We start from the raw sequence: 17,915 nt of genomic DNA, 5'->3' as shown, positions 1-17,915 counted from the left end.
TCCATGTTGAACATTTGGTACAGAATGGATATCATCATCATCATGATGTCTTAACTATTCCAATTTTATACAATTAGATTATTTAACATGGCACCTTTAACTAATGGATTTTATAATACACGAATACAGCTACTATGTTTACAATAAAGAGTATACGATAAATCATTACAAACAGACAGCCCAACAAGAAATCCTTCATGATGATGTGCAAAGTCAAAGGGGCTCCAAAAACACATGCTGAAGTTGTTTGAATAACAATGGCAACTGGGAACTGGAATGTGTTTACTCAGCATAGTGCTTCCCCCAGCATCATGAGATCTTTTCATATGCTCTGCCCTCTACTCGAGCACAGAACGAAGGAGGAAATCCTTAACATTTATGACAAAAGTATTCTGGCGGTGCCATTTCAATGATCAGTGTTAGTTTTAATGTTCTTATGCCACTGCAACTGAAGTGTAGTGTGGGAGGTGTTTTGTTTTGTTTTTTTAGTAAGGGGGAGAGTGTGATTAGGAAGATTTAGCAAATGTTATATCATTGTCAAGTTGTACCACTTAACAGAGAATATGAAATCCTTGTCTATTGATTTCTGCTGCCATAATTTTGAATAATTGTAATAATTAATTGTTTGCTTTAAGTGTATAAAACAGTACAGTTTTAGTGCAACTCTGAGCAGCTGTAGTAACAATAGGTCTGAATTTATAACAGAAGTATTAGCACTAATTTACTATGTGATTAGGTGTGGAAATTTTAAACGACAAAAGCATTTACAGTTAAATGTCCAAAGGAAACTATTTCAAATGTAGAAAAGTAAATCATTACATGAAAAAGGAGCACCCTTTTCTAAATCTGCCCTATTAAAACCCCTGCTAAAGAGCCAAAGTGTTTTATTGATTGTTTTCTACTTTCCCACTGCTGAAACTAAATAGTCCTCTATTTACGTCGATTTAAAAATGCATTATTGTCTACTTTCTAATAAACCAGACAGTGGAACAATAACTCAACTTATTCTAAGTTTATTCTTAAAAGTCTTTTTTTTTTTTTTTGAAAGACTGAAGCCTTAATCCTTAAAAGCCTTTTTGAAAGAAATGTTAGTAGATGCTGGCCTTGCAGCTGGGCCCAGATTGAAAGTGCACTTACATTTTTCTGTTTAGAACTGAAGGACTCTAAAGTTAGAGCTAGCCCTCCACATAAAAGCTTTGGAAATGGCATTCTTTGGTACTCGTGCAATTCATTCTTTAAGAAAAGGAAATGGAAAGAAAGATTTCATGTCCAGGGCTTCAGGCCTTTGATCATTTGATGAACATTGGATCCTCAACCTGGGCCTCAAACTTCTCAGGACAGACAAAGAAGGCCTAGGCCTCACAGACTGGGCCTAGATTCCTGTCAGAACAAAACCTTTGGCTGCCTCACAGTGTGACAGCCTGGGAAAGGCCCACCTCAGCAGGGTTGAGATGCCCGCTTTGCCCTTTGATCTTTCATTTAAACTACAGCCAAAGCACCAGGTCAGAGGATTTCAAATTGCACACCCCCATTGGCAGAGGGGAGCAGGTCAAGAACAAAATGGGGGTGACCAATCTAAAAAGCCCTGTGACTCCTTTCTTTGGCCAGTTTCACATGACTTGTCTTGTATTGTGCAACACTAAGCCCACACTTAAAATGGAATTTGACATTACATGGTACAATGGAGTCAATAAATGGCATTCTTTAGTGCTCTTACAACAAAGTCAACCCTTCCTTAAGTGGTCGAAAGCCCGAAGCTAGAAAATACTTCTAATTTATTTCTATATGCAAGTACATTTCATATATTTTAAATTTACTGTTCATCACACCCTCTCCTGGCTGAAGGCTGAATGAAAGTATAATAAATATTTAATAGAAACTGTGAATCAGTTTTACCTTACATCACATATATTATTTGGAGAGATCAAGTTGCCACTGGAAACAAAAATGTACCATGTAGCTGAAATTCCTGCAAATGCTTTCACAAAACACAAATATTTTATCCAAAGAGATTGGAAAAAAATCATCTCAACCTGCTGGAAAATCTTCACTCTGGGACTTGGCATAAAGCGGGCAACATAACTTCTTTTCACATCAATAGCAAGTTTCACATGATGCTCAAGGGCACAAACTATAGCTCTTTATGAGTGTGTTTGATGAGACATGTTACCAGTCAGAACTAGAGGAGAAGAAATGTCAAACTCCTGCATCTGAAGGAATGGCAAGTAATTATTTCTTGGACATGACAATTTCAGACATAACAGAAAATCGAAACCATGGATTTAATTTTTAAACCATATGAAGCTAAGATGAGTTTACTTAATTAAACAATGTTGGTACCGTGATTAGAATGACTGGCCACTGCACTAGTTTTAAAAAAGGGATGCAGAAGAACAGTGATGAGAAGACAAAAGACTACTATTTATTTCTGAAAGTGTTTGGTACCGTACAAACACAAAAGCAACACATTCCCTACCCTCAAAACTCTTACGCTGTAGGAATACAACACAGACAGAAATTATGTGAAAGGGGTAGAACATAGACGCAAAATACTGATTGACCAGGTCCGTATAATATAGGATAGGGTTTTCAGAAGTGTTCAGCATTGGCTTGCCTCTGCTTCTACTCAGGTAAATGACTAATGCTGAGCACTTTTGAAACGCTCAAGTATTACACTTTTAAAACAGTGGGTAATTTACTTTATTTTATGGTCTGTTTCTCAGACAATGACTTTTTCCATGTGCCCTAACATTTCCCATAATCAAATATTTATTGGAGAATAAAAAGAAAGATTACTGCATCACTCCTTAAGACAAGTCATAGAATTAAAAAAAATAATAAAGGTATAATAAATAATAATGTTGACTACTTATGATTTTCAGCTATGTAGCTAAAACACTCTATAGAAAGGAGCATTTTACAGATGGGCAAAACAGAGACACAGGGAAGTTAAGTGACCTGTCCAAAATCTGCAAACAGACAATGACAGACAGGAGACTACAGTTCAAGTCAGCCAACTCTCAATCCATTTCATTGCCATATTCCCTGAAATACCCCTTCTCTAAAGGCAGGTAATTGTGTTTACTGCTATGTACATGAGCTGCTTGCACAACGCACTGAAAAAAAAAATTTACTGATTCAACAACATTTATAAATATTTATCATATAGTTCAAATCTTTTTTTAGCTATAAAAATATTTAAAATAATAAAGTCAAAGATACAAATCCTGCTTCTTCCAACAGCATATGTGTATAGACTCCGTTCACGAACAGCGTTATTTTTTAAATAACATGAGCACTGAAAATAAACTTAAGATCATTCAGTAAAGGGTACAATTTGTTTCTAATTTATTCTTGGGCCTTCTGTGAATACTTCTCTGTATGTTACTATGGTAACACCACCACATCTTTCAGCACTGAGAAAGCCACACGCTTTTTGATTCTCACCTTTGGCCATTTTATTGAGAACCATGTCAATTAGAATGTAGGTTCCACTTCTTCCTGCACCATCACTGCCAACAGAAAGGGAGAAGGAAAACAATCATCAATGAACAACCAGACTCAAAAGAGAGGTAGCTACCATTATTTTTATACTGTTTCATACAGAGGAAGAGAGGATAGATGGGGAAGGAAACAAGAATAAGAGAAGAGGGAGAGAAAGCTTGTAATGGCTTTAATTAACACAAGCTGTTCATGTAGGATTAACTGTTGTTCTACATGGATATCAGGGTTTTGTTTTATAGAACCAAAGATGTGTTTATTTTAAAAATAATTAAACAACAGTGAAAGGGTCAGTAATCCCACAACAGACAGCCATTTCTATTCACAAAGTGTTCACATAATAAGCTTATGGAATCTTGTATCCAAGATCAAGAATCATACAATAGACAATCACACGAGAGCTGGGAATAGAACATCATCTCGAATCCTCCAAAAATGATTGCTAATTCTATTTGTACTTGAGCAGCCAGGTTACTCTGCATATGCACCATAGTGATGTATTTTCCTTTTAGTTATGTTCCGCTTTCCTGGAGTTCTATCCAAGAACTAAAAATATTTTATTACTTAAGGATCAAATTCTTTCTTTGAAAAAAAAAAAAAAAAAAAAGATACTAGACATCTGGACTTGAAAAATCTCTAAATTTCTCTATTGATTTCTTCCCCATCCATCCTGTTTAATTTTGCCTCAGTTGTAATAAGGGGGGAAAATACTACCATGTGATTTAAAAAAAATCTTTAACCTTAGTGTATTTCCAATCCTCCCTCAGAGATTTGTGATCAAGCCTTGTGAGGAGGCAAAGCTTCCTAATCTGAATGCAGTTTGTGTTCCTGTCAGGGAGCAGCTTGTAATTGGCAGCGTGATGTTCTTTTATGGCTGCTGTTAGCAAACATAATTAAGACTTTAAGTAAAAGATTTTTTTCACTTCCCTCACCAATATTTCTCAAAATGGGCATGTGTGGACCAATTGATTAGTTATTTTTTCCAAGTAAATTATTTTTAGTGATACACTTTGTCTACAGTATTACTAAGAAGAAAAAAAACGCAACACTGTAATCTGCTTTATAATGTTCCATCTACATATAGACTGTGAAAACACATTTTTGATAAACCTACATAGGTAGGAGAAGTTTGATCTGAATGATTTACTAGAACAACTTTTGCAGTGAGGCAGCTAGTGGTACTGAGATCTTTTGCTTTCTTTACACCATGCCCGGTTCCTGACTGTAAAGGAAGCAATCCCCTTCCCCCTGAATCTTATTAATTCATCCAAGTAGTGACAACGTCATGGGCAGACCTAATAAAACAAGAACTGCTAGGCTGAATGTTAGAGACATTTTCATCTATTAGATTAAGAGACAGCCTGCAAAATTTTTAAAGAACAGATCTTTCTATATTATTCCTTCTTTTTTGGACCTTCTCAGTGAGACACAGGCTCCCCTCCATATTGTGCATGTTCTTGGAGAGTATCACTACACAATGTGTTATATGACCCTATCCCTATATAATGATCGCAGCAGGCTTGTGACATATGGAAAATATGCTGCTGTTCTCCCCCCACCCTCCAATAACATGAAGGAGCACGTAGTAAGCTATGTGGTGATTCCTTCCAATGTTATGATTTTTCCCCTGTCCACAAAAACATCTTAGGTAGAAAGGAAGTTGGTAAAGAATGAGAACATAGCCTTCTCTATATAACCTGGTCCATACAGCTACAAAAATGAGTATTTGCATTGATACTTTAAGTTCTGTTTTGAGACATCAAACTGCTCCCATTTACATCCACCATACTGGCAGGTTTAAATAAATTTATGTTTAGAAGGTTTGAGCTTACTGTCCAGCAAGAGGACAGTTTTCCCCATCCTATTTCCTCTCATCATGATTATTTAAAGAAAACATACATAAACATAGATAAATGTTTTTATATTTAACAATGCAAAACACTTAGTCTAAATTGGGAATACAAAGAACTGAAATAACTTTGAAGAATATTTCTAAAATCAAAAAGCAGTAAATGAGATTTTTAAATACAGAAATCAGATGTAACTTGTGAATTACCACCCAACATCATATTAAAGGGCAGATTTACCATGAAATCAGATCATCAGCTTTAGTAGCATAAGAACTAAACTAAATAAATATTTGATCTGATACAGAAAGTATTTTATTTGCTTAGGTAATAACTAAAACTTTAATGTACCCATTTGGTTTTATTTACATTAATTTCTTATTGCACAAAAACTTATTTTAAAATATTTTAATATTTTTACTTGCCTGCAGTGAACAATTACTGGACAAGAACGACCCCTGTAACACTTGTTTACTTTTCTGCAATAAAACAGACAACAATTAATAATTATATGTAAAATTTCCTAAGCCAACTGTCAAAATCACAAGTGGTAAGACAAAGCAAATATTCATTGTTATTCTTAATGAAATATGCATTTTTATTAGCTCATGTTTAACAAATAGCTAAGTTACATACATCATTCTGTTTCAAGTTTGTTTCTATTTTCCTGTTAGAACAAATAATTTAAATTCCAGACATTGTTTTACAATGCTTTTTTAGACAATTACTGGTTAGCCAACAAATAAAGACACTTTCTTCCCAAACTCTTTGCTAGTTAAGCAGAATCTCAGGATGTTTTCATAAAATATTTTGATTTTCAAAATGAACCTTGAATTTGTGAACTTACTCACAGAAATGTTTAAATGCAAAAATAAAAGCAAGTATTACAGTCAGAATAATGTGGTCTTGTATGAAAAAGATTATTTCCAAAAAAGCAAAGAGTAAGTACTCTGAAGTAACTATTCTTTCAGAACTCTAATCACTCGTGGTAGAGGTGACTAAAATACCAACGCCAGAAAAGAGCTGCTATACCGATATGCTGTTGTATTAAGGTATTGGGACTGATATATAAGAATACTGAAGTAAACCAAGATACTCAGTCTCAGATTTTGAACATGTGACAAGAACCAAAATCTGTTCAAGTAGGTTTTAAAAAAATGTGTTACTGCTTTAGATATGTATTTTATATGTGAAACATATTACTCATCTAAAAATATAAAGTGTCTATGCATACATTAAAAAGGCAAACAGAACAAAGGATAAAATTGGAAAGTGTTCTTTCTAAAAAATTAAACTCCTTCTCTCTTCTTGATTAGACATTTGATCTCACTTGAAGATCAGCTATAAAACTATTTTATAAGACACCTTCCAAAGGAAGTCTAGATGCACCAAGGCAATAACTGTTAACAGCAAGTGTATAACAGAAACTTAATGATAAAAAACATGATAAAGTATGCTACTGGAATTTAGCAACTATGAGCTTTGGTATTAGACTTTTAAAGCATCACTAATCACTTGAATCATAGTTCTTGGTTGTTCATCTATATTCTGTAACATCTGTGCTAGATAAATATTCATATATAGTTTTAAAAATTGCTTACAGCACAGCTTGAAAATACTTAAGGATCTACATTTGAAAGGCAGTCTTTCAGATACCCACAACTCGACCAAAACTGGCAACCAAGATTATAATGACACCCCAAATAACTCTGTTTTCACAACTGGCTTTTTGTCATGAAGAAGTCTAACCAGAAACTACACATAGTAATAATACATAGTTCCTGTAAAGCACATAACACTGTTAGAGCACTTTAAAGATATAAACATTAAAAATGAATTTTCACAAAACACCTGTGTGATAGATAAGAAAGATTAATCCCCATTTTAGAGATGCAGAAACTGAGGCAGGGAGGTGAAATGTATCCTCAAGGCTTCAGAGCAAATAATAAGTAGAGCTGGGACTAGAACTCTGGATTTCTCCATTCCCAGCCTTGAACTTATTTCTATAAACCATACAGCCACTTACAATTCATTATAGGGACTTTATCCACATTTTTGCTATAATAAGCTCTGATAACGTGGTAGAATAATTCACATTCTCTGAAATACATGTAAAATCAATAAAGAGCACATGACAGTGGAAATTAAGTGTGCTTTTTATCTACTTTCATGAAAGTATTTTTACAATTTCTGAAAACAAGCTAACTTATTACCATCCAAAACCTGAAAACCACCACCCTACCCTCCCAGTTTTAAAAGATTTTTAATTAAAGAGTTATATTTGTCTGTACGGATACATCTTTTGATTACTGTTCTTAATGTCACATATAGGAGTCTTATAACCAACAGATAAATTTCATATTTGGGAATCAACTTGATGAACAAAAAATTAAACTGGATATTTAATTATTTCTGTATTACAGGGTAAGTTAGATTTCAAATGTCTATAACGTAACTGATACAATAATATGTCCAAACTGTAGCCAATCACTCTCTACCCTCTTCTTCCCTCCCCTGCACACCTTGACAGAGTAACTTTCTCCATTTTGAGCAAACAACTAGACAGCAGGTCTTTTGCACTTGTGCAGTTCCATTCCATTCTTTATAGAATAGCAACTTTACCAGGATATTAAGCATATTGTAATTAACTACAGAGGAAAGTATATCCTCAACAAAAACTGCATTGATCCTATTTGTAAATAAGACAGGCAGATATATGTTGGGAAAATTCACCTCAAGTTTAGCATTTATATTGATAAAGTTTCAAACATTTTTATTATCACACATTTCAGACAACATGTTAAAACATGATTCCCAGCTTAGCCTACAATTTTATGAAGATATTTAAAAAATGCACCAGTATCCCATTTCTAAGCAGAGTGAATCTAAAATTCATCAGTAAGCAAAGGTCTTGAATGCTTAAGAAAAAATATATATAAAATACAGGAAGAATTAACTTAGAAAAGAATGATTAGTAATACAAACCAACCCTTGGCTCATTGAGTGAAAAAGAAATCATCATGCAAACCATCAGCAAGCAAAGGTCAGAGGTCGTTAGAGGCTCAGAAAAGGGGTTTCCCACATTGTCCCTGCAGCAGAGTCACAGTTTCCAATGATCACTTTTGTGACTATGCAACTGGGCTCATATTACTAGCTGCAACATCACAAAAATGACACTGGCAACCGCTAATTAGCTGGCAAAATAAGAATTTGTCCATTTTTAAAGTGAGCAGTGTTAGTAAATGCCATTGCACACAGCAAGAAGTGATAGCATAATATATATATTTTAAGCAAAGCCCTCACATGTGATGCTAATTATCTTTTAGCTTAGCAGTGTCTCTTTAAAGTGTAAATGTGCTCCCTCTGGGCTCAAGAAATATTTAATTACACATATCAGTGCATGACTAACAAGCTAGTCCAGAGCTATAATGATTGGTCTATTCTTCAGAATGAAATTAGGACTCCAGAAGCATTAAAACTGACCAGTGGTTTCTGTAGTAGCCTCACCTTTTAAGTACTGCATTTTGTATGGACTTCTTAATATATAAAATAGACTTGTTTCAGCAATTTATACCTAAAAGAACTACATTAAAATGAAATAGTTTTTTCCTCTAGGTTTGATTAACCTGCTAAATGCAACACCATCTAAAACACTGTCTGATACATAAGAAAAAGAGAAATGTAAACTTTCCATTTTCAAAGAGACTTGCAAAATGTACTTCAATATAGTTATAGAATCCATATTTCCATAGACTCTGGGCAAGGTAATTTTGGGAATCCAATTTTTCTTGGTGATGAACTATAAAACTAGAGGGTTGGTTATGTATATGTTTAACTTCATATATGTATGTGAATATATAAATATACACACATATCCATATATATATATATATATACACACACACACACAAACACATTCACTGCACATAAAAACATGGATATTAAAGGGATGAGAGTAGCACTTGCTAGCATCACTTTAAATAAGGGGATGTCAATATTCTGTCAGGCACCTAGTCTGAGGGCTTTATAACTCAGTTGTGATAATTTACCACAGGTGAAACTTCAAACAGCAGGTTTTGAGTGCAAAGCATTTATTTTGAAAACCAGTTATAAAATAAATTATCTGAGTAATAGTGTTATTAAAAATCTTTTGTCATTTGTCATTAAAAAAAACACACACAAACGAGATGGCCAAGAAACTGAGTCATAAAAAGCATCTATTTTGCATGCAAAGATTACTTTTCAGAGGAATATTAATATGCATTCAATATTATGGATCTATAATACAAAATCTACACTCAAGGAATGGTTATGGTAGTTTGTGAATATATATTAAATGACCACTGAAAATGCAGTTAAATCTTAACAGGTTCATTCTGGCATCTATGTCAAGTAGGAAGCATGACAAATGAACTACCTTACCCCTCCAGTTTTAATTTATTTTTTAAAAAATACAATGGGACCTTTCATAGTGTTGTTATTTTTCCACATAACTTCATTATAAGACTGTATATTTTTAATACAGGGATTGTGTCTCACTAGAAGTCTGGTTCTGTAGTGAATTGAGTGACCTCGCTTCCTATTAAAGTGAATGAGAAATCAAGGTGCTCAGCACATTAGACAATCAGGCTGTATGGATTCATTATATTTTCACGGCAATCAATAGAAAACTTTCTACTGACTGCAAAGGGGCAGAAACAGGCCCTGTGTTGGAACAATGCTCTGGACTTCTACACTATAATAGAATGAATTGTATTGTTTATTAAGTGGAAATTCAGAATTGCAGTTTTTTACATTGCAAAGCATGGAACTAGTTCAGGATTTTCACTATAGGATAGTTCACTATAGACACTATTCTATTCCACACAGTACCATTTTTAAAAAAAGGAAAGCAAGCTATAAAAACCACATTATAGTAATATTAAGTGTTTGGATTAGAAGCCAGAGCAAAATCCTTGTAAAACTCAATTATCGCTCCAATTCCATTCTGATGCTAGTGCTCTCAATTATTCCCTCTTCCTGCCAAAACGCACATTGACTTCAGCAGGAGTTGTATCTGAAGATCATATCCATGATATACAAGATAACCTGGGGTATAGGACATATAAGAACAGATTGATGGCTCAGGGATGGAGTTTTGTTCTTAATTCCATGGGTAACATTTTGCTGGCAGACAATTATACAAACACCCACCAACTTCAGTTGGATTTAGGGCCAGTTTCTTCCCTCAAAGGCACAAGAGTAGCTTTAAGTTGGTGTTATGACCATTCACTGGAGGGCAGAAATTGGCAGTAGAATTCCTTGCTTTTGAGCATTTAACTGAGACCTTTAAATTATCTTTGCAGTCTGCAGGTTAATATTACAATAAAGAGAAAACTATACAAGCTATTATTCAGCACCTTGCAGGATTATGAACTGATTGCTCAAAGTTTTCAGAGACTCTTTTCACTGGTCACAAATTTATCACTGTGGAGTATCTAATATAAATTAATAGCTATACAGGACATCTTAAGCATGGTTTGCAAGCAGAATGTGATTATTTCATTCCAATCTTTGTCATTCCTTCTTTAATTTTCAAAATGTAGATTAACAGTAAATATTCAAGTAATCCACTAATTAATAAGAAAGTTAACGAAGAGGTTAATATTTTGTCTTTTTATATATGTACGACACCTGTATTTTGAAGCAGTATCAACCTCCTTTACAATTCTTGAGAGATCATACTTTGTCAGAATTTGCCTCTCCCTCCTCAGACTCCTATCTTCTTTCAACCAAATAAACATTAAGGGTCTGACCCTGTGATCCTTAAAGGCATGCAGCTCCCACTGGCTTGTCTTCACGGTCCTATAACTCAATGGGAATTTAGCATATAAACACTGCACAGTGATTTATTTGTGAGATTCCTGCAGTGAGAGTCAGAGGGTAGCCACACAAAAGGTCTCGAAGATGTAAACCTAGGTAAATGGCAGTGAAAAGGAGAAATAATGCAAAGCCATAGGAAAACTATAACTAGAGGAAACAAATGTTTTCATTCCCTGCATGATAAGCGAGTGGGTCTTAGGAGCCAGGGAACAGTTAGTTTGTGGGAGAATATGAAAAACTACCTCAGCCACCCTTTCTCCCATTACCAACCAAAAAAAATCACTGTTTATGTATACATATTGCAGAATGGGAGCCTACGTTTGTATATAAACAGGTTGTGGCTTCACAAACATGGTATAGAGTTAGTAATTGAGGGACCTCTCTCCAGTACAGAAACAGAGGATAATAGTATTTCCTATACAAATTGTTCCCCAAATTTATATTCAATAAACTGTTAATGCTTTGTGCTGTACCTGCGAAAATCCAGAAGTGACCTTGTGGAAGCAGGAACTTTCTGGTCATGCCAGCTAAGGAAATGGAATTGTGTCACGGTTCGGGTCTCATTGGTCTGTAGGTTTTTCAAGTAAAAGCTCCTCACTAGGAAATCCTCACACCAGATGTGCTCAGAAACCAGATTTACCTACATTATATAGAACGAGAAAAAACAACAATCAAGAATTCAAGTTGAAAGTTGGTCTTTGAACAGAATGGAATCTTTTGAATGAAAAGAACAAGAATAAGATTTATTGTTAGTAAATTTGTATCACCATTGAAAAAAATTGTTATTTAGTAGTTACTGTGGCTGTTCTTGCTACCGTGTGGGGAGTAATTTTTTGTTTCATTGAATTATGCTTAACATTTCTAGATAGTTTTCTTACAAGTAAAAAAAAATCTCCAAATTAAAATTTTAGATTGATTGTAACGGGTCATATAATTGGAAAAGATGCTACTAGATAATATGCCTTGGTTCTACCCTTTTATTCTGCACTGGGAGATGCCCACAATCCATTGATTGAACTGCTCAGGATGATCTGACTAGTTTTAAACAAACAAACAAAAACAAACAAACAAACAAACAAACAAACAAACTCTTTTAAACTTGAGAACTGTAAGTTGATTTATTCAGTTCTGCAGAAGCCTACACATAATATGAAGAGCAGGATAATTTTTAGAACTGACAATATTTTAGGGAACAATGCATAATTCTGGGGTTCAACTAACTACTCAGAATCATTTATTTCTTATTCTTTTCATTGTGTTCATTCTGGCATTATTGTTTTCTTTCATTCAACCAGAAGACCAGGAAAATATAGAAATCCAAAAGTCATTTTATATAGCAACAATGTGATATGATAGACATATTGGACCAGATATATTAAGCAAAAAGAATGTAACTATTTTTTATGTAACTGAGGCAGATGCTAAAAATAGTTTTAATTACAAAGGAATTTATATATATAATTATACACACACACACACACACACACACACACACACACACACACACACAAATATACAGACTTTTTATATAACCCATATATAGCTCTCATAAGGTACAATTCATTATTTATAAATATACGATTTTCCTTTAAAATATAAATATTCAGTTAGAACACACTTTCATATTTTAATATTAAATCAATGAGTAAAAGATTAGCCATCCTTTATCCTACTGATTTAACACATCATTTACTTGATTTTTTTCTATGTAAACAATGCTGTCTTTAAGATATGCATAGGTTTTTTCTGTAAATATAAAACAACTCAAAGGTACTTTTACACTAGCATTATATGGGAGACCTCAGATCAATTTACAGGTCAAATCCGATTAAACAATATTTTTGCTCTGTATGAAATCAATCCACACACTTAATGTCAAGTTTACAAGCAGATATTTTGTTTAAGTACCTCATAGATGTGGTAGAGGTTTGACCCTTCATCTGGCCAATAGTGGTAGCACTGCTTGACTCCATTTTCAGTAAGGGGTGTCAGCATGACAATAACCACACAGCCGTTCTCCCAGACCATCTGCAGACAAAGACAGACACCGTGGCCACACTGTGACTGCCTAATTACTGCGTGACATGTATAATTACTGCACTCAGACACACAATCAAAATTTATTCCATTCACAGGAAATTTATTTCATTTTCATTAGACACTTTTCCTCTGCAGCTGCTTTCAAATCCCTGAATAAACTGGCACCATATTTTGCATGCTTCCTTGAAATATTAAAGAATGTCCAATGAATTCAATCCATGCCCTTAAACCCTCCTCCCCCCCACCCAGAGAAGACCCATAAACTTCCCATCATTAGGACTGTTTTCAGCTCTTTTCCTTTCAACATTCATATCCATAAAAGAAATGATTAAAAAACACAACAGTTTAGTGTCTAATGTTTTGCACTAATACAGGATGGACACATACAATATATTGATTTACTAAGGTAATGCAAACTGAAATTGTTTGTGTGCTCAGATTTGTTTATTTATATATTTTGTTATGTAGAAAAAGCTGCTGAACAACTACCTTAATGAAATAGTCATAAAAATTGAATCAAATCAAACTTAAAGGCCACAAAATACTTTGCTTGAGAAATATTTCATGTGGAGAAATGTTCCTTTCAAAAACATTGCGTTAAAAATATATGTGCAGACACACGCATTTTTAATTTAAATTTTATGTAGGATATAAAATGAAATAGTGCAACCCACCCTCCAGGCTATCCACTCCCAAAACAAGACAGCAGGAGTACAAGAGAACAACGAATCAGCAAACAGCATGACTGTTTAATAATTTAAAATAGCCAGAGAGGAAAATAGGAATCCAAGGCTCTTCAGCTAAGAGTTTGTAGATGTTTTTACACAAACAAGAAAACAAGCAAAGATTGTCTGGCATATCTGCTTTCCAAACACAGCTCATGAATGAACACAAAAACTGCTATGAATTAATATTGAGACAAATAATCATGAAAAAAACATTATTATGGTTTACATTGATATATTTGCATCAACTTTCATTTTCTTTATTAGCATATTACATTACTGTGTGAAAAGAAAAAACTGCTCTTTTTGTAAAGGGTTAAGTTTATTTCAGATAAATGTTTATAAGCAACTATATTGAGATGTAAATTTTGTAAATAAAAGGCCTTTACCTAAACTGCACAAAAATGATACAATTTAAAAATTTTTAAAAGTGCATATTATACAGTAAAATAAAAAGGGTTTCCATTTAATAGTATCAAGACTTCGCATTTAAATCTATCTTGCAACATATACAAATATATTTTTCTTTAACATAAATGTATTTCCTCATGCAATATAATAGCAACATCCTTAAAGCATTGTTTGTACTAAAATTTATTGGCACTTTATGAAATATATTTGGTGTTTCTAAAGTTTAGGACTTTTTGTGATTTTGAGGGGAGTGCAGAGAGGCAAATTATGGGATTTTTTTTTTTGAGTAAATGTATTCTTCCGTCTTCTCACCCTATCTCCCAAGACTGGTCTCTGAATGAACCAAGGTTCCCAACTAGATCTTTAGAATCCGTCAATCCCGTCTAACACAAATTCTCAAAATTGCAAAAATGGCAAACTTGGGTTAAATTGGTATATAATTTATTAAAATTGTTTTCTCATTCTTTGGTGGATTTTTATTGGTTATATGCTATAACTAGACACCTTAGGTACATTAAGGAAGATTCTACCTTTTTTTCCACCCAGGCCTCCACACCTTGAAATTTCTTTAGATTTCAGACGAAAATAAGAATTCTTACATTAAGGTATACAGGCTTTAAAACTATCCTCACTAAATCAGTACTTTCATCACATAACGATTTAATGTGCCTTTAGAAGGTATAGAAGCTCATTGAAGCCATTACGAAAATGAGGAGAAACACAGTTTTTATGAGTGTAATAAAAACACAATGATCTAGACCATAAACTAATCATCTAGCACTCTGCTTGTGCCACCCAAGTGTAACATTATAGAAGCCCACTCATTTAGAGAGGAATCCTTACAATTTGGCTACACTGTTCATTGGTTCAAAGATACAGCATTTCATTACAGAGGAGCTGCCTGAATCTCTGAAGATTTCATTAAGCATAAATCCAAATGAAAGTTAATTTAAACAAACAATTTGAACGTTACTCTGGGGTATAATAGATCTTTTGGGTCATTGTGTGAAAACACAGAAGTCAAATACACTAAATCAAACAGGCAATGAAATCTAGGACCATCAAAATCATCACCACAGGCAATTGTGAGTATCTCCAGAGCTTACATAGATAAGAGATATTCACTAAGACTCATTGACTGTGACTTTAAGATTACCATATTTTCTCCATTTTTTTAAACAACACTGTTGGGCCATCAGACATTTACTTGTATTTCTTCATGGATAAAAGAAGAGGGAGGGACTAAATCTAGTCCACAGATTTCACACTGCAGACAAATGAATGACTTCATGCATAATCTACTGAACAGAACCCATCCCAAAACAGACCCCTGTGGAACTCCACTTGTTACGCCCTTCCAGCATGATTGTGAACCAATCTTAAACCAAGACAGCTTCTTGTTGTTGTTCCTTACACTGCAACCTAGGTTAGGGTTCAGAGTTCCTACCATGGTGGCATTAAACATGACTTCATGCGGTATCACACTGTTGACTCATATTTAGCTTGTGGTCTACTATGACTCCTAGATCCCTTTCTGTAATACTCCTTCCTAAACAGTCATTTCCCATTCTGTATATGTGAAACTGATTGTTCTTTCCTAAGTGGAGTACTTTGCATTTGTTCTTATTAAACTTCACCCTGTTTACCTCAGACCATTTCTCTAGTTTGTCCAAATCATTTTGAATTATGAGTCCATCCTCCAAAGCACTTGCAACCCTTCCCACCATGCTATCATCTGAAAACTTAATAAGCTACTCTCTATACCATCATCTAAGGCATTGATGAAGACATTGAACAGAACTGGTCCCAGAACAGATGCTTATGGAACCCCACTCATTATGCCCTTCCAGTATGACTGTGAAAGAGAAGTTTCTCATGCTGTGTAGTAACGATGATTCTTTGAGAAGTGTGTCCCCATGGGTGCTCCACTGCTGGTGTCAGGCTTGTCCTGGTGCCACGGATCAGAGAAATTTACAGCAGTGCCCAGTCGGGCTGCACTTGCGCAAGAGGTGCTCGGTGTTCCCACCTTTGAAGTTAGTGCATGCAGCCTGATTCCCCTCTGTTTCTTCTCTGATGCCCTCCTGGCAACTTATTAATGGCCAAAGAAGCAGGGAGGGGGTGGATAGAGGAGCACCCACAGGAGGACACATCTCAAAGAAGAATCGTTAATGCACAGAGTGAGTAACTACTCTTTCTTCTTCGAGTGCTGTCCCCATGGGTGCTCCACTATCAATGACTATGTAGCAGTACCCATTTAGATGGTAGGTGGGCTTTGGCTAGTTGTTGCAGGCCCTGGAGAGGACCACAGTAGCTACTGTGGTGTCCGTTGTCGAGAATGGTGGAATTGCATACTGCTTCATGAAAGTATGATTCAACAACCAAATGGCTGCTCGATGTATTTCATGGAGTGGGACTCCGCTAAGGAAGGCAGTTGATGTTGCTATCGCTCTGGTAGAATGAGCTTTGGGAGTCATCATAGAATCATAGAATACTAGGACTGGAAAGGACCTTGAGAGAACATCAAGTCCAGTCCCCTGCCCTCATGGCAGGGACCAAATACTGTCTAGACCATCCCTGATAGACATTTATCTAACCTACTCTTAAATATCTCCAGAGATGGGGATTCCACAACCTCCCTGGGCAATTTATTCCAGTGTTTGACCACCCTGACAGTTAGGAACTTTTTCCTAATGTTCAACCTAAACCTTCCTTGCTTCAGTTTAAGCCCATTGCTTCTTGTTCTATCCTCAGAGATCAAGATGAACAAGTTTTCTCCCTCCTCCTTTTGACACCCTTTTAGATACCTGAAAACTGCTATCATGTCCCCCCTCAATCTTCTCTTTTCTAAACTAAACAAACCCAATTCCTTCAGCCTTCCCTCATAGGTCATGTTCTCTAGACCTTTAATCGTTCTCGTTGCTCTTCTCTGGACCCTCTCCAATTTTTCCACACCTTTCTTGAAATGCGGTGCCCAGAACTGGACACAATACTCCAATTGTGTCTACTTCCTAGACAGTCACTTCCCATTCTGTATATGTGAAACTGATTGTTCTTTCCTAAGTGGAGTACTTCGCATTTGTTCTTATTAAACTTCATCCTATTTATCTCAGACCATTTCTCCAATTTGTCCAGGTCATTTTGAATTATGACCCTATCCTCCAGATTAGTCTCAATCCCTCCCAGCTTGGTGGTATCTGCAAACTTAATAAGTGTACTTTCTATACCAATATCTAAATTGTTGATGAAGATATTGAACAGAGCTGGTCCCAAAACAGACCCCTGCGGAACCCCACTTGTTATGCCTTTCCAGCAGGATTGTGAACCATTAATAACTGCTGTCTGAGTACGGTTATCCAGCCAGTTATGCACCCACCTTATAGGAGCCCCATCTAAGTTGTATTTACCTAGTTTATTGATAAGAATATCATGCAAGACCGTATCAAATGCCTTACTAAAGTCTAGGTATAGCACATCCACCGCTCCTCCCTTATCCACAAGACTCGTTATCCTATTAAAGAAAGCTATCAGG

General features: G+C 35.2%; 1 protein-coding gene across 1 annotated transcript in view; it reads right to left on the bottom strand.

The window, feature by feature from the left end:
* Positions 1-17,915, bottom strand: part of PTPRN2 (protein tyrosine phosphatase receptor type N2) — a 938,219-nt gene that overhangs the window by 23,295 nt on the left and 897,009 nt on the right. The window contains exons 18-21 of the mRNA XM_075922745.1: positions 13,119-13,238; positions 11,684-11,850; positions 5,774-5,827; positions 3,448-3,512 (exon numbers count right to left, since the gene is read on the bottom strand). Coding sequence (XP_075778860.1) covers positions 3,448-3,512; positions 5,774-5,827; positions 11,684-11,850; positions 13,119-13,238 — 406 coding nt within the window. The remainder of the gene's footprint in view (positions 1-3,447; positions 3,513-5,773; positions 5,828-11,683; positions 11,851-13,118; positions 13,239-17,915) is intronic.

The sequence above is a fragment of the Pelodiscus sinensis genome, chromosome 2, assembly GCF_049634645.1.
Source record: "Pelodiscus sinensis isolate JC-2024 chromosome 2, ASM4963464v1, whole genome shotgun sequence".
NCBI lineage: Eukaryota > Metazoa > Chordata > Testudines > Trionychidae > Pelodiscus > Pelodiscus sinensis.
Note: the sequence above shows the minus strand (reverse complement) of the source record. Positions and strands in the feature narration are given on the sequence as shown.